This window comes from Lissotriton vulgaris, chromosome 9 (assembly GCF_964263255.1).
Source record: "Lissotriton vulgaris chromosome 9, aLisVul1.2, whole genome shotgun sequence".
Lineage (NCBI taxonomy): Eukaryota > Metazoa > Chordata > Amphibia > Caudata > Salamandridae > Lissotriton > Lissotriton vulgaris.
In genome coordinates this window covers 416,420,903-416,446,319 of record NC_141697.1, presented here as the reverse complement: position 1 = coordinate 416,446,319, position 25,417 = coordinate 416,420,903, and the positions used below count along the sequence as shown (strand labels likewise).

Here is a 25,417-nt window from a genome sequence, read left to right as displayed (position 1 = left end):
CGAGGCTGGTGACTCCTCCCTTGGGTGTTAGTGCGCATGGGCATCGGCTCCATCCTTAGATTGTTTTTTTCCGCCATCGGGTTCGGATGAGGACCGAAGCGCTCCAGATCGACTTCGAGAAAAAGTGATATTTCGGCGCGTATTCCCTTTCCAATTCGACGGTATTGTTATCGAACGCGATATCATTTCCATTCCGACACGTTTCGACTCCAACAATAAACATTTTCTTCTACGTCGACGAGACCGGGAGGCCTTTCTCGACGTAGTCCAGCCCGGAGTCCATGGAAAGGACTCTATTTAAGAAATGTCCAACGTGTGGTGCTAAGTTCCCACACAAGGACCTACACGAGGTGTGCAATCTCTGCCTATCGCCTGAACACGAATCCAGGGACTGCGAAGCCTGCGCAGCGTTCTTCTCCAAGTTGACGATCAGAAACCGTCGAGCCAGAAGACACGAGGTTTCAAGAATGCAGTCGGAGGCAATCCCGGAGCTGTTCGAAGACCCACACCTCGAAGAAGAAGAGGAACATGAGGACGAGTCGGGGTGTCGGAAGGGAATCAACGTCCAGCAAACCGGGAGTGACGACGTCCCCTTACCAAAAAACCGACCCCGTGTGGTACCGACCCCGCCTGGTACCGACCCCGCCTTCGAGCCCGGTCAGACCACCGAAGAAAGTTTCCGACGCCCCGCCTTCGGGCCCGGCAACGAAACCGAAACTGAAACCGAAACACTCGGCCTCCCACCATGTCTGATCCGAGAAACGGTCGACATCGACATAGACACCGAAGCTCCATACAAAAGAAAGCTCGGCATCGAAACATTCCATGTCGAAACAGAAACATGCTTCGACGTCGAAGACTTACTCGACACCGAAAAAATCGGAATCAAGCAAATTTTCGGTGCCAAAAACACAGAACATTGACGGTCAGAAGCAAAGGCACCTTTCGGAACCAAAAACTTTGGTACAGACACAGGAGCAGCAGACAGATCCAAAACAAAAGACTTTGTTTATCGATCCGCAAACTGGCAAAGTGGTGACAAAATCACTGAAAAAGAGGAAGAATGAACTAGATGACAAAGCTCTTCCTCCTAAAAAGAGAACAATGGGGACAAATACAACTCCTCCCCTTTCTCCTCAGCCTAGAGACTCACCCTCTTCTCCCATTCCTCACAATAGGCCAACTATTCCTCCACCTTCTACACCAAGACCATCTACACCTCAAACAGATGTAGAGAGTGATGCAGGGGAGGGAGAACCTCATGGAGATGACGACACTATTCCAGATGAGGAAGACCCATGGGAAAATTATGATGCAGGGTCAGACGATAACGACCCACAATTATACCCCTCAAAACCTTCACCACCTGATGATAATACAGGTTTTGTGCAGTTGATTAATAGGGCAGCTAAATACCATAATGTAGATTTACATACAGAACCTCAAATAGAGGATTTCCTTTTAGAAACGCTACCTGCTGCACAAAGAACATCAGGCACACTACCTATGCTAAAGGGTCTTCTCAGCCACACAGCAGACATATTCAAGGACCCTGTGAGGGCTAGGGTATTACACCCAAGAATTGATAAAAAATATAAGGCAGCCCCAAAGGACCCAATATTTATCAAAGGACAAGTGCCTCTGGTCTCGCTTGTAGTTACAAACGCTCGTAAAAGAGCAAATTCATTATCTACAGGAGAAGCTCCTCCTCCTGATAAGGAGTCCAAGCTAATAGATGCATCAGGCAAAAGGGTAGCATCACAAGCAGCAAACAGCTGGCGCATAGCTAATACACAAGCGCTACTGGCACGTTATGATAGAGCGCATTATGATGAGTTAGAAAAACTCATCACACATCTTCCTAAGGAACATCAAAAAAGGGCAGACCAGCTTATACAGGAAGGGAAGGTAATAACTAACACTTCCATTAAGTGCGCTTTAGACGCACCAGACACTGCAGCAAGATCCATCAACACTAGTATCATGCTAAGAAGACATGCATGGCTTAGGGTCTCAGGGTTCAAACAAGTACAAACATCGTTATTGAACCAACCTTTTGACCAAAAAACACTTTTCGGCTCACAAACAGATGAGACTTTAGAAAAGATGAAAAAGGACACAAACGGCTAAATCAATGGGAGCATTACAACAGCTAACTCAAAGAGGTTCCTTTCGTACGTCCACCTATAGAGGGGGGTCAAAAAGTACAGGCACAAGCCAACAATCTACCTCTTTTACACCAACATCACCCAGAGGTAATTCAAGAGGCAGTTACAGAGGTAACAACAACAAGGGTAGAGGTCGTGGAAATAATAACAACCGCAACTCCCCAACCCCAAAACAGTGACGTAATACAACTCCCCCCAGACCATATAACACCGGTCGGGGGACGTTTATCACAGTTCCTACCGGTCTGGGAAAACATCAAATCAGACAGGTGGGTGAGACAGATTATCCAACATGGTTATTGCCTGGAACTCACAGCTACCCCACCAAACATCCCCCCCAGACAACGTCCAATGAGTCAAGATCATTTAACATTGTTAAAACAAGAAGTACTATCACTGCTACAAAAGCATGCCATAGAGAAGGTTCCAAAACATCAGCAAGGGACAGGAGTATACTCTCTATACTTCCTAATCCCCCAAAAAGACGGGTCTCTAAGACCAATCTTAGACCTCTCAATGCATACATAAACTCGGAACATTTCCACATGGTCACGCTCCAACAAGTACTTCCTTTACTGAAGAAAGGGGACTTTCTTTCTACACTGGATCTAAAAGACGCTTACTTTCACATCCCAATTCACAAAGCACACAGAAAATACCTCAGGTTTGTAGTAGAAGGACAACCTTATCAGTTCAACGTCCTTCCATTTGGGGTCACAACAGCACCAAGGGTGTTCACAAAATGCCTCGCAGTAGTTGCAGCACACCTAAGAAGACAAGAAATACATGTCTTCCCTTACTTGGACGATTGGCTAATAAAAGCCAAGTCACAGGAAGAATGTCTTCAAAACACACAAAAGACCATTCAATTGCTGCACCAGCTAGGGTTTACGGTGAACTACACAAAATCCCACCTACAACCAAACAAGATTCAACAATATCTAGGGGCTACTATAGACACAGAAAGAGCCAAAGTATACCACAATCCAGTCAGGATCCAAACAATGGTCACGCTGATCCAAAAATTTCAACCACAACAATCACTAACAGCTCAAGTGTTCATGCAGCTGTTCGGCATGATGTTCTCCTGTATACTGCTCATACCATATGCCAGACTACAAATGCGTCCACTGCAGGAGTGTCTAGCGACACAATGGAATCAGGCTCAAGGTCAGATTACAGATCTGGTGTTGGTAGACGACCGCACACATCGCTCTCTGAAGTGGTGGAACACAAAACATTTCCAAGGGACGGTCGTTCCTAGAACCGATTCCACAAGTGATACTGACAGCGGATGCATCGCTCACCGGATGGGGAGCGCATATGGAGAAATATACAGTACAGGGAAAATGGAGTGTACAGCAAAAAAGACTGCACATCAATTATCTGGAACTACTAGCAGTGTTTCTAGCATTAAAAGCTTTCCTAATGCAAATACTCAACAAAGCAGTCCTGATCAGAACAGACAACATGACTGCGATGTATTATATTCAAAAACAGGGGGGGACACACTCTCTCCAACTATCCAGACTAGCACAGGACATTTGGAGATGGGCCATTCCTCAAAAGATCTATCTGTTAGCCGAACACCTACCAGGAGTTCAAAATCAGATAGCAGACATCCTAAGCAGAGAGTCAGAACAAATACACGAATGGGAACTGCACAACCAAATACTGCAGCCATTCTTCCAAAGATGGGGACAACCAGAGATAGATCTCTTTGCCACTCATCAGAACGCAAAATGCCAAAACTTCGCAAGCAGGTACCCACACCACCTGTCCCAGGGCAATGCGCTATGGATAAATTGGTCCAACAAATTTGCTTACGCTTTTCCCCCTCTCCCACTAATTCCATTAGTGGTTCGGAAACTCCAACAACATTCAATGACAATGATACTAGTAGCACCCACGTGGGCAAGACAGCCGTGGTTCACCACGCTATTGCAACTCTCACAGGTGCCACATCAAAAACTGAGATTATTACCCATGCACCTTACACAGAACCATGGAGAAATAATGCACCCAGATCCCAAACAATTAAACCTAGCGATCTGGCTCCTGAGGTCATAGAATTTGGATACTTGGATTTACCTCCAGACTGTATGGAAATCATTAATCAAGCAAGACGTCCTACCACCAGAGCATGCTATGCAGCAAAGTGGAAAAGGTTTGCTGTATACTGTAACAGTAACAACATCAACCCTCTGGACGCATCCACTAAACAGATTATTTGCTATTTACTACACTTGCAGCAATGTAACCTTGCCTACACCTCTATTAGAGTACGTCTTGCAGCTATAGCGGCGTACCTACAAAACAGACATCTTTCCCTGTTTAAAGTACCAGCAATAAGAGCTTTCATGGAAGGCCTCAAAAGAGTCATTCCACCAAGATTACCGCCTGCCCCAGTCTGGAATCTCAACATAGTACTTACCAGACTAATGGGACCACCTTTCGAACCTATTCATAGGTGTGAAATACAATTCCTCACATGGAAGGTGGCCTTTCTTATAGCTATTACCTCACTCAGAAGAGTAAGCGAGTTGCAAGCATTTACAATACAAGAACCATTTATGCAGCTACACCAAAATAAAGTGGTTCTTAGAACAAACCCAAAATTCTTGCCTAAAGTAATTTCAGCATTCCACATCAATCAGTCAGTGGAACTACCAGTCTTCTTTCCAAAACCACAGACGATAGCAGAAAGAGCCCTACATACATTAGATGTCAGAAGGGCAATATTGTACTACATAGAAAGAACACAAACTTTCAGAAAGACAAAACAACTATTTGTAGCGTTTTCTCCTACACATAAGGGCAATCCTATCTCTAAAGCAGGCATTGCCAGGTGGATTGTAAAATGTATACAAATATGCTACTTAGAACATTAACTGTTCCTCCTAGAGCTCACTCTACACGTAAACTAAGAGCATCTATGGCATTCTTAGGAAACATTCCCCTAGATGACATATGCACAGCAGCTACCTGGGTTACACCGCATACCTTCACAAAACACTACTGTGTAGATGTGCAGACAACACAACAGGCTAGAGTGGGACAAGCTGTACTAAAGACTTTATTTCAGACTGTTGCAACAGACACTGGTGGCCACCGCTAGGGAGAGAACTGCTGTATAGTCTAATCATAATGTACCATCTGCAGCCCATATGCCTCGAACGGAATATGCTACTTACCAGTATGCATCTGTTCTTGGCATAGAGGGCTGCAGAGTGGTACATGCCCTCCTAGCCTTCCGGAAACCTTTGTCTGTTCCAACAGTATCTTATTTAGATACACTTACATGGGCATTTCTATCTGTATTCTATCATACTACTCTATCTAACCCTACTATGGCTAAACACTCTAAGGATGGAGCCGATGCCCAAGCGCACTAACACCCAAGGGAGGAGTCACCAGCCTCGTGACGACAAAAGACTTCTCCAAGAGGAAAACAAGTGCAAATATCCGAGCCAAACACCAGATGGCGATCTATTCATAATGTACCACTCTGCAGCCCTCTATGCTAAGAACAGATGCATACTGGTAAGTAGCATATTCCTTATTACTAATGGATGATACAATAAGAGAAGCCACAGCAGCTTTCCTCTGAGTAGGAAGAGGCTCTGGTGTGGGCTCTTGAACTCTTATTTTTGTTTGTACAACCTCTTCTTCATAGCTCGAAGTTTAACAGCTATTAGAAACACCTATGTGGTGGTTTGAAATTGTCTGGATACTAGAGGTCTTGTTTGAGTTTTGAGAACATAGCCTCAAAAATAATGAACAAAAGCCTTTCTGAGGTAGAAGTGTTGATATTTAACCTGTCTGCTCTACTTTTCACCACACAACTTAAATGCTTGCTTTCTCCCCAAGTGCTACTTTGATCGCAAACCCCCTGCCCCCTACATGCTCTCCATGTTGCACCCAATACCTCCCAGGCTATTCATAAAAGCACAACCAGAGGTATTCTCTAACTAAAGCAAAAGGAACAATTGATGGACGGAATGTTGAACAATACAAACATTCACCCCCTGAACAAAGATCTGGGTTTAATTCATCTGTATTTTGCTCACCATGCCACCCCAGTTTGGACCCAGCCATATGCAAATCAGTTTTGACCCTGTTCCTCGTGGGAACAGTCCAGGCCGAACTGCCAAGCCAGGTCCTCCCTGGTCCGGAAACAAGCATCCTGGGACTGGTTGCGGGGCATCATCCGATATCAGCCAGACTAGCTTGAATCCAGTAGCGCAGTGAGCACGAGACCCACGCCTGGGCATACCCTCAAGCAGGCTTGGATAATCTGGAAAATACAGAATTTCTAGATGGACATCTCATAGTCCTTGGCCACAAAATATTGTGCTCCTAAATGCAGCTAGCCAAGTCTTTACCTCCAGCTCTTTTCCTTGGAAGGAAGAAGCAGTGGCCAAAACAAAGCTTTGTCTTCTACTGGGGCAAGGAGATGAGTGGTATTTTATCATATGGGGAAAATATTGACAATCTAGTCGCCTTTTTCTGAGACAGTCCGAAAAGAAGGGAAGTTGGACCCTGTATCCCAGTGGAACTTGGGGTTTAAAGATCATTAGTATATCATATGTTCTAAAGGTAATCATTTAGTAACTAGTGTATACAAAAAGAACAGCGCTATTGGTCACTGGACAGAAGACGGCCGTTTCAAGGGGTCAATTTGATGTGCCGTTACCCTTGCGAGGTTATGTGAGTGTGAACTCCTATGGTAGCACTGCAAACTCGTTTATTACGGTTGCCCCTTAAAGCCAAAAATACCGCTCGTTAAAAATAACCAAGGTCAATGTGCGCCAATGTACGCTTTTGCGCAGAGGGGGCGGGCCGTACGTAAAATACATTTGGAAAACCCCTGCTATCAGCTACTCAAGTAAGCCATCTCTGCCTTAGTTGATGCCGTGTCAGGGCGTGGGCCCTGAATGTAGTCGCCAAATGGCTATTAAATTATAAACAATATTTGCTGCGTGAAAGCCATATTGTAGAGTGATCTACATACTACATAAAAAAGGTGTTAATTTGGCCCACTTGTTTTCCTCTAAATTGTAATATCTTGGTATCATTAATGTAATACATTATCTTCGTTTCTTTCGCGCCTGAGGTTCGGTACTTTTAGGGATTTCGAAAACTGAGTAAAAGCACAGCACTAATTCGCTCTAAATTGTTTATTTCAAACAATAAGACAGAATATTTTCGATTGTTAGAGGGCGTTTTTAAAACTCATTACGATGAGTTTGTCCAAACCCCTGGCTGCTTTCTAGGACTTTAAATTTAGACAGTCTGCATTAAACAACAAAAAGCACGGAGCACTCTTTCTGTGGCATTCGTAAGCTTAATAATAACAAGCATTGGCATAGCCAATAGGTCTCGCCTTTTGGGACCTTATAAGTGTTTAGTCATGCAACAGTTGATGATGTTGCACCAAGGATATTGTGCTGCATAACTAAATACTTATAAGTTCCCAAAAGCAAGACCTAATGGCTATGCCAATGCTTGTTTGGAATGATACTGCTCTCATCTGAACTAGGTATGAAAAATCCTTGCCTAGTTTCAGTTGACTATGTGCCAAAAGAAAGGACCTCTGCTGGAAATCTATTGTTAAAGCTAAGTAATTTTTTTTCTTTTTCCTACTGGTCGTAAAAAAGTAAGAATGAAATATATGGAAAGACATGGTATGTTTTTATTTTTAGAGTACTCTAAAATGTTTCTTAATTTTATCTTGGGTTTGAATTTTACTAACTGTAAAACGTTTAGTCCGGTCGATTTGTAGAAGCAGAGAAGTCTTCTGATCAACTTCATGAAGATAATGTAAAAGTGCAATGGCTGCCAATAATGAAAAAAGGACCAGGGAGGCCTAAAGGTTGTAAAAGATCTGAGAAACCAAGAAAACATGAAAGTCAAAGATCAAGAAGACATTCCATATGTCCTCAACCTGCAAAGTCACTTGCCCATGCAAGAGCAGAGAATCCTATTTTGCACAGAAAATCCAGATTAAAAGAGGTATGCATTCTGTAAACTTGGCATGCCTACATAATGCCTGTTGTATAGTGATATACTCTTGTAATTTTGTTGGTTGTAAACTGTACCAGTAAATCAATTTTTTATACATCTACATTGTATTCTAATGGCTGGTAACTCTCACTTCTAATTGTTCAAAAAACTTAATGTTGGGTCCATTTTTATTGTTCTCTGTGACATGGGCAAAGATCCACACTCATGTCACTTCACAAGTTGCCAAAAGATAATGTAAGATTTGAAAATGTTTTTAGCTCTTTGTTTGCATAGAACACAATGCAAACTGCAAACATCTGGTGATCTTTGAAATTGGTGAACCGTAATACTTGGTGAGAATTTCAGCAAGTGAGCCTGACGACTTCTTGCAGGGTTTGAGAAGAGAGTTTTCCTCAGACACGATTTTGAAAGAAGTGGGGTTAAATAGTGCATTTTTAAAGCAGACTTTTTACATATATATAAACAGCAGTCATTGAGTAATGGGAGTCCCTTCATGATAGCAAACCAATGAAACCTAACACCCCCAAGGAGTTGACCCTATTAATATTATTTTTTAAATATACTGTGGGCACAATCAAGTGTGTAAAAAAAAAAAAAAAAAAATTTTTAAAACCAAAAAACTCCCTTGTGTCAGGGACAGTAGTTAGTTATAGTTGCCCCCTATAAGCCTTGGGTGCGTTTTTTTGCTAAAATAACTCACAATATCTAACATTGTGCACTTATGCTGTCCATATACTGTGGACAACCCTTCTTTTGAGTGGTATCTAGTATCATGGCCAGTATTTTGTAATGGTTTCCCAGACATAATGGTTGTCCTCCCATATGGCCAACAACTTCCTACAATTAGGCTGCACCAGAAGTTTGCCATTGTTGGCCAACATACCTAGAATTGCCTCAAGTATGTCAGTGACAGCAATTTTTCATGCGTGCCCAATGTGTCTTGAATTCCCTCCAGTATGAAAGTGCCATCACTTTGCTATGGTTTCCTATATGCCAAGCTTTACCTCTGGTACATCAGTACAAAGTAGTACCTACAGTAGGCCAAGATTTTGCAATAGGTGTCAGTGTAAGCGAAGAATTGCCTTCAGTATGCCGGGGACTACTGCAGGCTCACAAGTACCACACCACATTCTCACTCACTCATGCCCTTTTACATTTACTCACTCATACTCTTCTTCACCCTCACTTGCACTCACTCTAATTCTCGCTTGTTCACACTCAGTCTCATTAATTCACTGATTCGTATTTATTATTCCACTCACTTTTTTACTATTTCTTAATTTCTCTTTCCGACTCCGTTGAACTCTTACTCATTTTCAATTCTCACTTTTCACTCAGTTATACGCCTTCATTCTGTCACTCACTTTCATTCTTGGTCACACTGTCAGGCATGTCCTTGTTCATTCTAACTAACTCTCTTGCGGGCATTTACTCTTACTCACGCTCACTTGCACTCAGTCATTCATTCTCAATCTGTCACTTGCAGTCACTCTTATTTATTCTCACTCATGCGTTCACTTTCTCACTTATACCCACTCACTCTCCTACCTTATCGCTCACACACATTCACTCAGACACATCCATACATGCACATTCTCACACTTCTTGACACTCAACCTAGTGCATGTAAATAAGGTTTGATTGCATTTTGTTTACGTACCTTGGTGCCTGTGCTGGTCACTTTTGAATACTGCACCATTTGCCCTCAGAGGAGCAGCCACACTGCTCCCTCCCGCTTGATTTAACAGTTGAGAATGAAACTGAAATCTCAAACCTCAACAGTTGCAGGTACACCACCTTTTACTAACTCTGACAAGTTTGGAAAGGCTGGGGTGACAGATGTGTAACCCGGGACCCTGCAGAGATTAGGCTTACGGCACCCGAGGCTTCCTCTACCAAGGACGCTTCTGGTGCAGGCACCTTCGGTCGCCTATGCCAACCATCAAACCATGTCAAATTCTGCCTCAGGCTATTGCTGAAATTTAAGGGTCCGCATTTCTTGTTATTATACCAAAAAAGAATAGTTTATTATTCACTGGTGGTTTAGTAACAATTAGTCAGAAAACAGAGTGCGTAGCCCTGAAGCCTATAAAGGCAAGTAGCCACATATTTTTGCCACTTAAGTCCGTATTTCAGCCCATTTTAACAAAGTATTAGGTTGAATGGTTGTTATAACATGCAAACATTTAAACTTACTCCTTACAGGTCACACATAGGAGTTTACAGTATGTGCATAATGGTTCGGTTTCACCAGTATTGTAGGTTGTGCCTCTCTGATTTACACAAGATCCTATGCAAAAAAGAATAATACACAAAAACATCTTACATAAAATTCAAAACGGACTTTTAAAATGGAATGCTGTACTACATTGTGCCCCGGCAGCCTTTGTTTTGTTGTTGGAGTGAGAAGAATGCATGTTGCTTTGCTGCCCCACCCATTTGGGCCGACCCAGGTTGAACATCTGTTTAAAGGATGTGTGTGTAATTCTCAGGCCAGGATACTCTTTCTAAAGAGGGTATCTGGGAAGTCAGAAACCATGTACGGTAGGTTACAACATTACAGTAGTTTGTCCTGCTGTCTCCCTCTTCAGCTCTCCTCTATCCAAAAGCAAGAGAACTGCCATTGATATTTTCAAGGCTTGTCACTTCTTAGCATGTCGCTGTCTGTGAAACCCTAAGAAGGCGATAACTTCTATGTTCATCATCTCACAGTGGTGATGTTTCTGGTACAATAAAAATGTCATTGTATGTATTCTATAAACACTAGACAACGCAAAGTGTGTGAACCCTGGTAACCACTGGAAAATACTCACTGTAATTCACAAAAAAAAAATGCTGAAAATCCTCTGTATAGTACATTTTTATCATTGCATGTACCCTAGCGCATTAAGAATCTAGTTCTCTATATGGGCCTTGGATTTGTGTAGGCTAAAATGGTAAGTCTACTATATAAGAAGCCTATGGCTCTTGTAATAGTAACTGAATATCTCTGCCTTTGCAGTGATTCACGGTCATTTCTGCTATATGCTCCTATGTTCCAGTACTGAAGGGACAGACACAGTTTGTTATGATGTAGAATAGATAAGAGGGGAACAATACTGTTTCTTTTATGTGACTGAAATGTTGTTATATGTGGGAGACAGCTGGAAATGTACAGACGATATGGTATAGATGCTGGACTGAAGATTAATTAAAGTAAATTGGCGTTGTTACCAGGTCGTGCGGAGGTGTGGTTGTGACCCCCACAAGAGAACCAGCTGGAAATGGAAAGATTTATTCTGTAGTAGGGGATCTCTGTTATAGTCATAATCTAGTGAATAGTCCCGCCCATGTGCGTGGACCCCGGAGCAATCAAAAATAATCTCTTAAAGTGTCGAAAAAATGCAGAACTGCACAGACACTTAAGAGAGAATTTAAAGACCGATAATGCAGCCTATAACCAGGCTACACTGTCCAGTACTTCAACTAGAAATTCCACCAAAAATCCACAAACAGCAAAGTCTGTCCAGATTTCCCTTGCCTTAGCAGCAAAAACCCTCTGGAATGATAAAGAGGAAGACATGGACAGACACGCCCCATAGGCTGCCATTATGTGGCTCAAAACCGGATACTGTGCCTTTAAGAGAACTTTCCAGAACTTCACAGTATCCCAGAATGCACTGCAGGTCCTTTTACTTTCAGTTCCTTTTTCTGGCTCCTGCAAGCAGGACCCTGGAGCATTGATCTCTCCCTTTTTAAGGGTTTTTGGTGATTTTTCTCTACTTTTCTCAAAGTTAAGTGCTTTATTTTACTTTGGTGCCTTTCTCCTTGGTTCTTGTTTTTTGTCGAATATGCCTGCATTATTCGATAAATGCCCGGAGTGCTCCAGGAAGAAGGCCAAATCAGATCCCCATGAGGTGTGTATCCTCTGCCTTCCATCTGCCCATGTCCCAGAGGAGTGTGTGATCTGTCAAGGCTTCTCTGGCAGGACCCTGAAGGACAGAAAGAAGATCCGACTTCAGGGCCTCGAAGAAAGAAGAATGAAGGCACAAGGTGGGTCTGGAGGGGCTTCAACTGCCCATGCTGAGGCCTCTGGGGGCTCCCCAAGGGCAGGAAGGCCAGCAAACGTCACCATTCTCCGCCTGGGTCGATTGCGCCCACTACAGCATCGAGAGGGATGACTACGGTCTGTTCTCCATCGTCTGAGTCGAAACGACGTCGACGCTCGGCGTCGAGGGATGTTACAAGACCATCGAAGTCCCCGGTGACTATTTCGTCGTCGTCCTCGTCGGCGTCGAGCGATCGACGTCGACAGGCCAGGCGTCGGCGCTCGCCGTCGAGGTGACACCGCCGTTCGCCGTCGGCGAAGGAGAGACTATCATCATCGAAGAGATCCTCGTCGTCTAGGTCGCCGTCGAGGCACAGGTCGCCGTCGAGGCACAGGTCGGCGTCTAGGCACAGAAGATCGCCGTCTAGGCACAGAAGATCCCCGTCGAGGCGCAGAAGGTCGCCGTCGAGGCGCAGAAGGTCGCCGTCGAGGCGCAGAAGGTCGCCGACGAGGTCGCCGTCGAGGCGAAGGCGTTCGACGCCGAGGAGGTGACGCTCGACGCCACGGGGCCGACGCTCGCCGTCTGGTCGCCATTCTTCGACGTCGAAGAGAGGTGGAAGGAGGCCTGACGCCGTGGGAGGTTCGCCAAAGTCCCAGGCTGGAAGAGAAGGCGGTTATCCGGGCTCAGTGTATTCCGAGGTGTATACCCCGTCGGGGAAGGTGACTCCCCCTCCTCCATTGCCGAGGGGTCCCCCTCCGAGGAATCCTACTCCTCCTCCGTTACCTCCACCGCAACCTGGACCTGGGTTGCCAGAGAAGCCGCCTCCGATTCCCCTGAGGTCGACTTCATTGCCTATTCTTCCGACCCCTCCCAAGGGTACACCTAAACCGAAGGCCCCGGCCAAGCCCAAGTCACCTGCTCCGGTGGAACCGGTTGATCGCCCTAGGCCGAGGAGGTCACGATCACGCTCTGGACGGAGAGGAAGATCGAGGAGTCGTCATAGATCCTCCACCAGATCAAGGCGTCGCCATAGGAGGCGGGGGTCTAGGTCCCGCACGGACTCCTCCAGGACCCATTCCTACTCTCCGACCTTATCGGACTCCCCTGGGACCAGGGTGTCTCCGGTGGACGACATTACCACATTCCAGGAGGTTCTCCTGAGGGGGACGGCGAAATTGGGTATCACGGTGACGGCTCCAACACCTACGACGTCCGTGATATTCGAAATGCTTCACAAGAAGCATTTGTCTCACCCTCTTCTACCACTAGTACCTGGATTGGTGGAACCTGCAGAGGACCTGTTCCTCACACCAGCGGTAGTGAAGGCCGCTCCCTCCGGACTTCTAAAGAAGTACAGGGCCCCGGATTCGGACCCTGCCTTTCTGAGATCCGGTACCGGATTCGGTGATAGTGACGGCGGCCAGGAAATTACACTCTACCTCCCTGTCCTCCACCGTGCCGCCAGATAAAGAAAGTCGATGGATCGACTCGGCTGGAAGGAAGGCGTGTGGGACTGCTTCCACAGCCATGAAGGCTTCCAGCGATACAGCTCTGCTGGGACGTTATGACCGGGCGCTGTGGGACTCCCTGCAACAGTTTGTGGAACTGCTACCAAGAGACAAGAGGAGGACTTCCCAAGAGACAAGAGGGGGGACTTCCAAGAGATCCTCAAGGAAGGGATGCTGGTGTCAAATCAGGTCAGCAGCGCGGCTGCGGATGCCTCCCTGTTGGCTGCCCATGGTTACTGCCATGGAATCAATCAGCGGCAACATGCCTGGCTCCGGCTCACGTCACTCAAGCCGAAGGCCCAGCAGCGGGTGGCCAATCTGCCCTTTTCCGGGGAAACCTTGTTCGGAAAACACGCAGATGATAAGATGGCTTGCATGAATGCGGAGGCTGAGACCCTTACGGCTGTGGGCTTGGAGAAGCCCAAAGAGAAGAAGTCCTACCGGCCGTACCAAAGACGGTTCAGTGCACAAGGAAGAGGACGGGGGCAGTCTTCGGGACAGCAGCAGCAACAACAGCAGCAGTTCCGGAGACCCTTCCAGAAACGGCAAAAGGGTAGAGGGGACAGCAGTCCTCTACCGCGAACAAGGGCCCGGCCGGGTCTCGACCCTGAGCAGTTACTTCCCCTTCATCCGTTACCCGCTCCGGTGGGGGGGAAGCGTTCAATTTTTCTGGCAGAGTGGAGAAAAATTACTCAGGACAAGTGGGTGCTGAATATTGTTTGCAATGGATACAGTCTTCGGTTCATCAGCCCGTCTCCAGCGATCCCTCCGGTCAGCTCACAGTATCAACTGCGTGAGCTCCAGGCGGAGGCCGATATCCTGTTAAGGAAAAGGGCGATAGAAGACGTACCTCTGTTTCAAAGAGGAAGAGGTCTGTACTCCCGGTTCTTCCTTGTTCGCAAGAAGGACAAGAACGAGTTCAGGCCCATTCTGGACTTACGGCAGGCAAACCGGTGGATTCGCAGAGAAAAGTTTTGCATGCTGTCGTTGCATCAGATTTATCCTCCGTTGCAACTGGGAGACTGGCTTTGTGCAATAGACCTACAGGATGCGTACTTCCATGCGCCCATTACATGCAAACACAGGAAGTTTCTGCGATTTCAAGTCGGCACCAATCATTATCAGTACACAGTGCTGCCATCCGGGCTAAAATCTGCGCCCAGAACATTCTCAAAGTGTATGGCAGTGGTAGCGGCAGACCTGAGGAAGAACAAGGTGTTTGTCTACCCGTACCTGGACGATTGGTTGATCAAGGCCTCCTCCTTCTCGGAAGCTCAAGCACACTTCCAGAAGACGTGCGTTCTCCTGAACAAGTTGGGGTTGCACATCAACATGTCCAAGTCTGTCCCGATCCCGGTCCAGTGCATTCAGTACTTGGGAACCACCATCAATACGCTGTCGGCAAGCGTGTCTCCTTCGGAGGAGCGACGGCGATCGATCCTTCGGAAGGCTCAGGCTCTTATGACCGCTCCATCTACAACAGTGAGGACAGTGTCTTCTCTAATGGGGTCGATGGCCTCTTGTATCTTCCTCACTCCTCATGCACGGCTACACATGAGACCTCTGCAGGAGTGCTTGGAGGACCAGTGGGACCAGAGGAAAGGATCTTGGGACGACAAGATACAACTATCTCTGCATGCTCTTCAGTCTCTGAAGTGGTGGTGTTCAGCGGAGAATCTCCTCAGAGGGGTTCCCTTCCACAAGGACATTCCTACTCAGACTATCGTGACGGATGCCTCTCTCCACGGCTGGGGAGCGCATTCGGGAGACTTACAAATTCAAGGAACGTGGTCTCCGATGGAGTACACGTATCACATCAATTTCCTGGAACTCAGAGCTGTTCACTTGGCACTGAAGGCCTTTCATCCGTCCTTCCAGACCAACTCTCTGCTTGTACAGACGGACAATACGACCACGATGTATTACCTCAACAAGCAGGGGGGCTCGAGATCGCACACTCTGTCTCAGGAGGCGCAGACGATCTGGCACTGGCTTCTGGCCAGAGGACTGACGATAACGGCTACCCATCTACCAGGTGTGCAGAATTTTCAGGCAGACGCACTGAGCAGACTGATTCAGGAAAACCACGAATGGGTCATGAACGACGAAGTACTAGGAGAAGTCTTCGAAAGGTGGGGGACTCCAGACGTAGATCTGTTTGCCACCGCAGAAAACAGCAAATGCCGAGACTTCGCCTCTAGGTACTACCAGCAAGGGACGCTGGGGAATGCGCTATGGATCAACTGGTCGAACAGCTTTGTGTACGCTTGTCCACCCATTCCCCTGATTCCAGCGGTGCTTATCAAGCTGTCCCAGTCCAGGGCACGGATGATCCTGATTGCCCCGGAATGACCCAGGCAGTGTTGGTTCACGGACCTGCTTCACCGGTCTCTCCTTCCGCACATACGGCTGCCGTGCAGGCCGGACCTTCTCTCGAAGTTTGGGGGGCAGATGTTGCACCCCAACCTCTCGTCTTTCAGTTTGGCGGCATGGCTCCTGAGATAGTGCAATATGGCCACTTGAATCTGCCCGAAGATTGCATGGACATACTGAAGGAGTCTAAGCGACCTTCCACTCGGACATCCTATGCTTACAAGTGGAAGAGGTTTTGTATCTGGTGTGCGTCCAAGAACTTTGACCCGACGACGTGCAAGGAAGATGTCATCCTTCCTTACCTTCTACATTTGGCGCGGTCTGGCCTTAATGTTAATTCCATTAAGGTACATCTCGCAGCATTGACTGCCTACAGGAAAAGCCCTTCATAGACTTCCTTCTTCCAGATCCCTGTGATCAAGGGCTTTTTGGAAGGCTTGAAGAAAGTGTTCCCTCTTGTCAGGCTTCCTTCGCCTTCATGGGGACTGAATGTGGTGCTGTCCAGATTGATGAAGGAGCCTTTTGAACCTTTCATAAGGCTTTGTTGCAGCACCTGTCCTGGAAGGCGGCATTCCTCGTGGCCATTACATCGGCCCGCAGGGTGAGTGAAATTCAGGCGTTGTGTTGCCAAGAACCTTATACTGTATTTCATGCTGCTAAGATTGTTATGCGTACTCACCCTAAATTTCTTCCCAAGGTTATTTCTGATTTTCATGTCAACCAGACTATAACTTTGCCTACGTTTTTTCAGAATCCTTCATCTCCAGCGGAAAGGTCCTTACATTCCCTGGATGTTAGGAGGGTGCTGAAATTTTATCTGGATAAGACCAAAGATATTCGTAGGTCAGACCAATTGTTCATCAATTATGGATCAGTCAGGACGGGTCTTGCGACCTCTAAGCAGTCCATCTCTAGGTGGATTGTGTCCTGCATACAACTGTGTTACCAGAAAGCTAATAAGACCTTAGGAGGTAAACCTAAGGCGCATTCCACCAGGAGCAAAGCTGCCACAACGGCTTTGCTCCGTAATGTTCCTATTGCAGAAATATGTAAGGCCGCCACTTGGAAGTCTGTTCATACCTTTGCTAAGCATTACTGTCTGGACACTGATGCCAGGGCAGATGCTCAGGTTGGACAGGCTTCGCTGCGGAATTTGTTCGCACAATAGTGGTGTTGATTTCTTTTCTCCGCCGCTCCTTTGGTGTGGGGATGGGCTTGCCATTCAATTCCCTAGATTATGAGTATACACAGAGATCCCCTACTACAGAAGGAATAGTTTCTGTCCTGTATCTCCAGTTCTGTAGTAGGGGTATCTCTGTTATAGTCATAAGCGCCGCCCTCCTCCCCGGTGGAGAGATATTCATGTAAGGGGACGCTTTGCTGACCGAGGAGCACTTCTGTTTGGGACTGACCTGCCTGCCTGCCTGTAAGCCTACTGCTCGCGGAACCCGCTTCGCGGGTCCCGCATCGTGCTGAAGACATCTGCAGCAGTTTATAGGTTTGGAGGGCCAGCGGAGGGAAATCTTTGCCGGGGCTGCGAGCGGCGAGCGCTCACGGAGGGACTACAAATCCCAGGAGCGCCCGCCAGCCCTGAGGAGCAACACCTGGGCCGCTCTCCCCGACCCCTCCCACCTTTCCATCGAGCATTTAAACAGCACTCCCTGGACCTGTGAGTGGGACGCTTTGCTGACCGAGGAGCACTTCTGTTTGGGACTGACCTGCCTGCCTGCCTGTAAGCCTACTGCTCGCGGAACCCGCTTCGCAGGTCCCGCATCGTGCTGAAGACATCTGCAGCAGTTTATAGGTTTGGAGGGCCAGCGGAGGGAAATCTTTGCCGGGGCTGCGAGCGGCGAGCGCTCACGGAGGGACTACAAATCCCAGGAGCGCCCGCCAGCCCTGAGGAGCAACACCTGGGCCGCTCTCCCCGACCCCTCCCACCTTTCCATCGAGCATTTAAACAGCACTCCCTGGACCTGTGACTGGGACGCTTTGCTGACCGAGGAGCACTTCTGTTTGGGACTGATCTGCCTGCCTGCCTGTAAGCCTACTGCTCGCGGAACCCGCTTCGCGGGTCCCGCATCGTGCTGAAGACATCTGCAGCAGTTTATAGGTTTGGAGGGCCAGCGGAGGGAAATCTTTGCCGTGGCTGCGAGCGGCGAGCGCTCACGGAGGGACTACAAATCCCAGGAGCGCCCGCCAGCCCTGAGGAGCAACACCTGGGCCGCTCTCCCCGACCCCTCCCACCTTTCCATCGAGCATTTAAACAGCACTCCCTGGACCTGTGAGTGGGACGCTTTGCTGACCGAGGAGCACTTCTGTTTGGGACTGACCTGCCTGCCTGCCTGTAAGCCTACTGCTCGCGGAACCCGCTTCGCGGGTCCCGCATCGTGCTGAAGACATCTGCAGCAGTTTATAGGTTTTGAGGGCCAGCGGAGGGAAATCTTTGCCGGGGCTGCGAGCGGCGAGCGCTCACGGAGGGACTACAAATCCCAGGAGCGCCCGCCAGCCCTGAGGAGCAACACCTGGGCCGCTCTCCCCGACCCCTCCCACCTTTCCATCGAGCATTTAAACAGCACTCCCTGGACCTGTGAGTGGGACGCTTTGCTGACCGAGGAGCACTTCTGTTTGGGACTGACCTGCCTGCCTGCCTGCCTGTAAGCCTACTGCTCGCGGAACCCGCTTCGCGGGTCCCGCATCGTGCTGAAGACATCTGCAGCAGTTTATAGGTTTGGAGGGCCAGCGGAGGGAAATCTTTGCCGGGGCTGCGAGCGGCGAGCGCTCACGGAGGGACTACAAATCCCAGGAGCGCCCGCCAGCCCTGAGGAGCAACACCTGGGCCGCTCTCCCCGACCCCTCCCACCTTTCCATCGAGCATTTAAACAGCACTCCCTGGACCTGTGAGTGGGACGCTTTGCTGACCGAGGAGCACTTCTGTTTGGGACTGACCTGCCTGCCTGCCTGTAAGCCTACTGCTCGCGGAACCCGCTTCGCGGGTCCCGCATCGTGCTGAAGACATCTGCAGCAGTTTATAGGTTTGGAGGGCCAGCGGAGGGAAATCTTTGCCGGGGCTGCGAGCGGCGAGCGCTCACGGAGGGACTACAAATCCCAGGAGCGCCCGCCAGCCCTGAGGAGCAACACCTGGGCCGCTCTCCCCGACCCCTCCCACCTTTCCATCGAGCATTTAAACAGCACTCCCTGGACCTGTGAGTGGGACGCTTTGCTGACCGAGGAGCACTTCTGTTTGGGACTGACCTGCCTGCCTGCCTGTAAGCCTACTGCTCGCGGAACCCGCTTCGCGGGTCCCGCATCGTGCTGAAGACATCTGCAGCAGTTTATAGGTTTGGAGGGCCAGCGGAGGGAAATCTTTGCCGGGGCTGCGAGCGGCGAGCGCTCACGGAGGGACTACAAATCCCAGGAGCGCCCGCCAGCCCTGAGGAGCAACACCTGGGCCGCTCTCCCCGACCCCTCCCACCTTTCCATCGAGCATTTAAACAGCACTCCCTGGACCTGTGAGTGGGACGCTTTGCTGACCGAGGAGCACTTCTGTTTGGGACTGACCTGCCTGCCTGCCTGTAAGCCTACTGCTCGCGGAACCCGCTTCGCGGGTCCCGCATCGTGCTGAAGACATCTGCAGCAGTTTATAGGTTTGGAGGGCCAGCGGAGGGAAATCTTTGCCGGGGCTGCGAGCGGCGAGCGCTCACGGAGGGACTACAAATCCCAGGAGCGCCCGCCAGCCCTGAGGAGCAACACCTGGGCCGCTCTCCCCGACCCCTCCCACCTTTCCATCGAGCATTTAAACAGCACTCCCTGGACCTGTGAGTGGGACGCTTTGCTGACCGAGGAGCACTTCTGTTTGGGACTGACCTGCCTGCCTGCCTGTAAGCCTACTGCTCGCGGAACCCGCTTCGCGGGTCCCGCATCGTGCTGAAGACATCTGCAGCAGTTTATAGGTTTGGAGGGCCAGCGGAGGGAAATCTTTGCCGGGGCTGCGAGCGGCGAGCGCTCACGGAGGGACTACAAATCCCAGGAGCGCCCGCCAGCCCTGAGGAGCAACACCTGGGCCGCTCTCCCCGACCCCTCCCACCTTTCCATCGAGCATTTAAACAGCACTCCCTGGACCTGTGAGTGGGACGCTTTGCTGACCGAGGAGCACTTCTGTTTGGGACTGACCTGCCTGCCTGCCTGCCTGCCTGTAAGCCTACTGCTCGCGGAACCCGCTTCGCGGGTCCCGCATCGTGCTGAAGACATCTGCAGCAGTTTATAGGTTTTGAGGGCCAGCGGAGGGAAATCTTTGCCGGGGCTGCGAGCGGCGAGCGCTCACGGAGGGACTACAAATCCCAGGAGCGCCCGCCAGCCCTGAGGAGCAACACCTGGGCCGCTCTCCCCGACCCCTCCCACCTTTCCATCGAGCATTTAAACAGCACTCCCTGGACCTGTGAGTGGGACGCTTTGCTGACCGAGGAGCACTTCTGTTTGGGACTGACCTGCCTGCCTGCCTGTAAGCCTACTGCTCGCGGAACCCGCTTCGCGGGTCCCGCATCGTGCTGAAGACATCTGCAGCAGTTTATAGGTTTGGAGGGCCAGCGGAGGGAAATCTTTGCCGGGGCTGCGAGCGGCGAGCGCTCACGGAGGGACTACAAATCCCAGGAGCGCCCGCCAGCCCTGAGGAGCAACACCTGGGCCGCTCTCCCCGACCCCTCCCACCTTTCCATCGAGCATTTAAACAGCACTCCCTGGACCTGTGAGTGGGACGCTTTGCTGACCGAGGAGCACTTCTGTTTGGGACTGACCTGCCTGCCTGCCTGTAAGCCTACTGCTCGCGGAACCCGCTTCGCGGGTCCCGCATCGTGCTGAAGACATCTGCAGCAGTTTATAGGTTTGGAGGGCCAGCGGAGGGAAATCTTTGCCGGGGCTGCGAGCGGCGAGCGCTCACGGAGGGACTACAAATCCCAGGAGCGCCCGCCAGCCCTGAGGAGCAACACCTGGGCCGCTCTCCCCGACCCCTCCCACCTTTCCATCGAGCATTTAAACAGCACTCCCTGGACCTGTGAGTGGGACGCTTTGCTGACCGAGGAGCACTTCTGTTTGGGACTGACCTGCCTGCCTGCCTGTAAGCCTACTGCTCGCGGAACCCGCTTCGCGGGTCCCGCATCGTGCTGAAGACATCTGCAGCAGTTTATAGGTTTGGAGGGCCAGCGGAGGGAAATCTTTGCCGGGGCTGCGAGTGGCGAGCGCTCACGGAGGGACTACAAATCCCAGGAGCGCCCGCCAGCCCTGAGGAGCAACACCTGGGCCGCTCTCCCCGACCCCTCCCACCTTTCCATCGAGCATTTAAACAGCACTCCCTGGACCTGTGAGTGGGACGCTTTGCTGACCGAGGAGCACTTCTGTTTGGGACTGACCTGCCTGCCTGCCTGCCTGTAAGCCTACTGCTCGCGGAACCCGCTTCGCGGGTCCCGCATCGTGCTGAAGACATCTGCAGCAGTTTATAGGTTTGGAGGGCCAGCGGAGGGAAATCTTTGCCGGGGCTGCGAGCGGCGAGCGCTCACGGAGGGACTACAAATCCCAGGAGCGCCCGCCAGCCCTGAGGAGCAACACCTGGGCCGCTCTCCCCGACCCCTCCCACCTTTCCATCGAGCATTTAAACAGCACTCCCTGGACCTGTGAGTGGGACGCTTTGCTGACCGAGGAGCACTTCTGTTTGGGACTGACCTGCCTGCCTGCCTGTAAGCCTACTGCTCGCGGAACCCGCTTCGCGGGTCCCGCATCGTGCTGAAGACATCTGCAGCAGTTTATAGGTTTGGAGGGCCAGCGGAGGGAAATCTTTGCCGGGGCTGCGAGCGGCGAGCGCTCACGGAGGGACTACAAATCCCAGGAGCGCCCGCCAGCCCTGAGGAGCAACACCTGGGCCGCTCTCCCCGACCCCTCCCACCTTTCCATCGAGCATTTAAACAGCACTCCCTGGACCTGTGAGTGGGACGCTTTGCTGACCGAGGAGCACTTCTGTTTGGGACTGACCTGCCTGCCTGCCTGTAAGCCTACTGCTTGCGGAACCCGCTTCGCGGGTCCCGCATCGTGCTGAAGACATCTGCAGCAGTTTATAGGTTTGGAGGGCCAGCGGAGGGAAATCTTTGCCGGGGCTGCGAGCGGCGAGCGCTCACGGAGGGACTACAAATCCCAGGAGCGCCCGCCAGCCCTGAGGAGCAACACCTGGGCCGCTCTCCCCGACCCCTCCCACCTTTCCATCGAGCATTTAAACAGCACTCCCTGGACCTGTGAGTGGGACGCTTTGCTGACCGAGGAGCACTTCTGTTTGGGACTGACCTGCCTGCCTGCCTGCCTGTAAGCCTACTGCTCGCGGAACCCGCTTCGCGGGTCCCGCATCGTGCTGAAGACATCTGCAGCAGTTTATAGGTTTGGAGGGCCAGCGGAGGGAAATCTTTGCCGGGGCTGCGAGCGGCGAGCGCTCACGGAGGGACTACAAATCCCAGGAGCGCCCGCCAGCCCTGAGGAGCAACACCTGGGCCGCTCTCCCCGACCCCTCCCACCTTTCCATCGAGCATTTAAACAGCACTCCCTGGACCTGTGAGTGGGACGCTTTGCTGACCGAGGAGCACTTCTGTTTGGGACTGACCTGCCTGCCTGCCTGTAAGCCTACTGCTCGCGGAACCCGCTTCGCGGGTCCCGCATCGTGCTGAAGACATCTGCAGCAGTTTATAGGTTTGGAGGGCCAGCGGAGGGAAATCTTTGCCGGGGCTGCGAGCGGCGAGCGCTCACGGAGGGACTACAAATCCCAGGAGCGCCCGCCAGCCCTGAGGAGCAACACCTGGGCCGCTCTCCCCGACCCCTCCCACCTTTCCATCGAGCATTTAAACAGCACTCCCTGGACCTGTGAGTGGGACGCTTTGCTGACCGAGGAGCACTTCTGTTTGGGACTGACCTGCCTGCCTGCCTGTAAGCCTACTGCTCGCGGAACCCGCTTCGCGGGTCCCGCATCGTGCTGAAGACATCTGCAGCAGTTTATAGGTTTGGAGGGCCAGCGGAGGGAAATCTTTGCCGGGGCTGCGAGCGGCGAGCGCTCACGGAGGGACTACAAATCCCAGGAGCGCCCGCCAGCCCTGAGGAGCAACACCTGGGCCGCTCTCCCCGACCCCTCCCAGCCTTTCCATCGAGCATTTAAACAGCACTCCCTGGACCTGTGAGTGGGACGCTTTGTTGACCGAGGAGCACTTCTGTTTGGGACTGACCTGCCTGCCTGCCTGCCTGCCTGTAAGCCTACTGCTCGCGGAACCCGCTTCGCGGGTCCCGCATCGTGCTGAAGACATCTGCAGCAGTTTATAGGTTTTGAGGGCCAGCGGAGGGAAATCTTTGCCGGGGCTGCGAGCGGCGAGCGCTCACGGAGGGACTACAAATCCCAGGAGCGCCCGCCAGCCCTGAGGAGCAACACCTGGGCCGCTCTCCCCGACCCCTCCCACCTTTCCATCGAGCATTTAAACAGCACTCCCTGGACCTGTGAGTGGGACGCTTTGCTGACCGAGGAGCACTTCTGTTTGGGACTGACCTGCCTGCCTGCCTGTAAGCCTACTGCTCGCGGAACCCGCTTCGCGGGTCCCGCATCGTGCTGAAGACATCTGCAGCAGTTTATAGGTTTGGAGGGCCAGCGGAGGGAAATCTTTGCCGGGGCTGCGAGCGGCGAGCGCTCACGGAGGGACTACAAATCCCAGGAGCGCCCGCCAGCCCTGAGGAGCAACACCTGGGCCGCTCTCCCCGACCCCTCCCACCTTTCCATCGAGCATTTAAACAGCACTCCCTGGACCTGTGAGTGGGACGCTTTGCTGACCGAGGAGCACTTCTGTTTGGGACTGACCTGCCTGCCTGCCTGCCTGTAAGCCTACTGCTCGCGGAACCCGCTTCGCGGGTCCCGCATCGTGCTGAAGACATCTGCAGCAGTTTATAGGTTTGGAGGGCCAGCGGAGGGAAATCTTTGCCGGGGCTGCGAGCGGCGAGCGCTCACGGAGGGACTACAAATCCCAGGAGCGCCCGCCAGCCCTGAGGAGCAACACCTGGGCCGCTCTCCCCGACCCCTCCCACCTTTCCATCGAGCATTTAAACAGCACTCCCTGGACCTGTGAGTGGGATGCTTTGCTGACCGAGGAGCACTTCTGTTTGGGACTGACCTGCCTGCCTGCCTGTAAGCCTACTGCTCGCGGAACCCGCTTCGCGGGTCCCGCATCGTGCTGAAGACATCTGCAGCAGTTTATAGGTTTGGAGGGCCAGCGGAGGGAAATCTTTGCCGGGGCTGCGAGCGGCGAGCGCTCACGGAGGGACTACAAATCCCAGGAGCGCCCGCCAGCCCTGAGGAGCAACACCTGGGCCGCTCTCCCCGACCCCTCCCACCTTTCCATCGAGCATTTAAACAGCACTCCCTGGACCTGTGAGTGGGACGCTTTGCTGACCGAGGAGCACTTCTGTTTGGGACTGACCTGCCTGCCTGCCTGTAAGCCTACTGCTCGCGGAACCCGCTTCGCGGGTCCCGCATCGTGCTGAAGACATCTGCAGCAGTTTATAGGTTTGGAGGGCCAGCGGAGGGAAATCTTTGCCGGGGCTGCGAGCGGCGAGCGCTCACGGAGGGACTACAAATCCCAGGAGCGCCCGCCAGCCCTGAGGAGCAACACCTGGGCCGCTCTCCCCGACCCCTCCCACCTTTCCATCGAGCATTTAAACAGCACTCCCTGGACCTGTGAGTGGGACGCTTTGCTGACCGAGGAGCACTTCTGTTTGGGACTGACCTGCCTGCCTGCCTGCCTGTAAGCCTACTGCTCGCGGAACCCGCTTCGCGGGTCCCGCATCGTGCTGAAGACATCTGCAGCAGTTTATAGGTTTGGAGGGCCAGCGGAGGGAAATCTTTGCCGGGGCTGCGAGCGGCGAGCGCTCACGGAGGGACTACAAATCCCAGGAGCGCCCGCCAGCCCTGAGGAGCAACACCTGGGCCGCTCTCCCCGACCCCTCCCACCTTTCCATCGAGCATTTAAACAGCACTCCCTGGACCTGTGAGTGGGACGCTTTGCTGACCGAGGAGCACTTCTGTTTGGGACTGACCTGCCTGCCTGCCTGTAAGCCTACTGCTCGCGGAACCCGCTTCGCGGGTCCCGCATCGTGCTGAAGACATCTGCAGCAGTTTATAGGTTTGGAGGGCCAGCGGAGGGAAATCTTTGCCGGGGCTGCGAGCGGCGAGCGCTCACGGAGGGACTACAAATCCCAGGAGCGCCCGCCAGCCCTGAGGAGCAACACCTGGGCCGCTCTCCCCGACCCC

General features: G+C 51.4%; 1 protein-coding gene across 2 annotated transcripts in view; it reads left to right on the top strand.

Annotated features, from left to right (window-relative positions):
• Window positions 1–25,417, top strand: part of ZNF839 (zinc finger protein 839) — a 282,082-nt gene that overhangs the window by 100,712 nt on the left and 155,953 nt on the right. For both annotated transcript variants that reach the window (XM_086937833.1, XM_086937832.1), the window contains exon 3: window positions 7,938–8,183. In XM_086937833.1, the coding sequence (XP_086793959.1) occupies window positions 7,938–8,183 (246 nt within the window). The remainder of the gene's footprint in view (window positions 1–7,937; window positions 8,184–25,417) is intronic.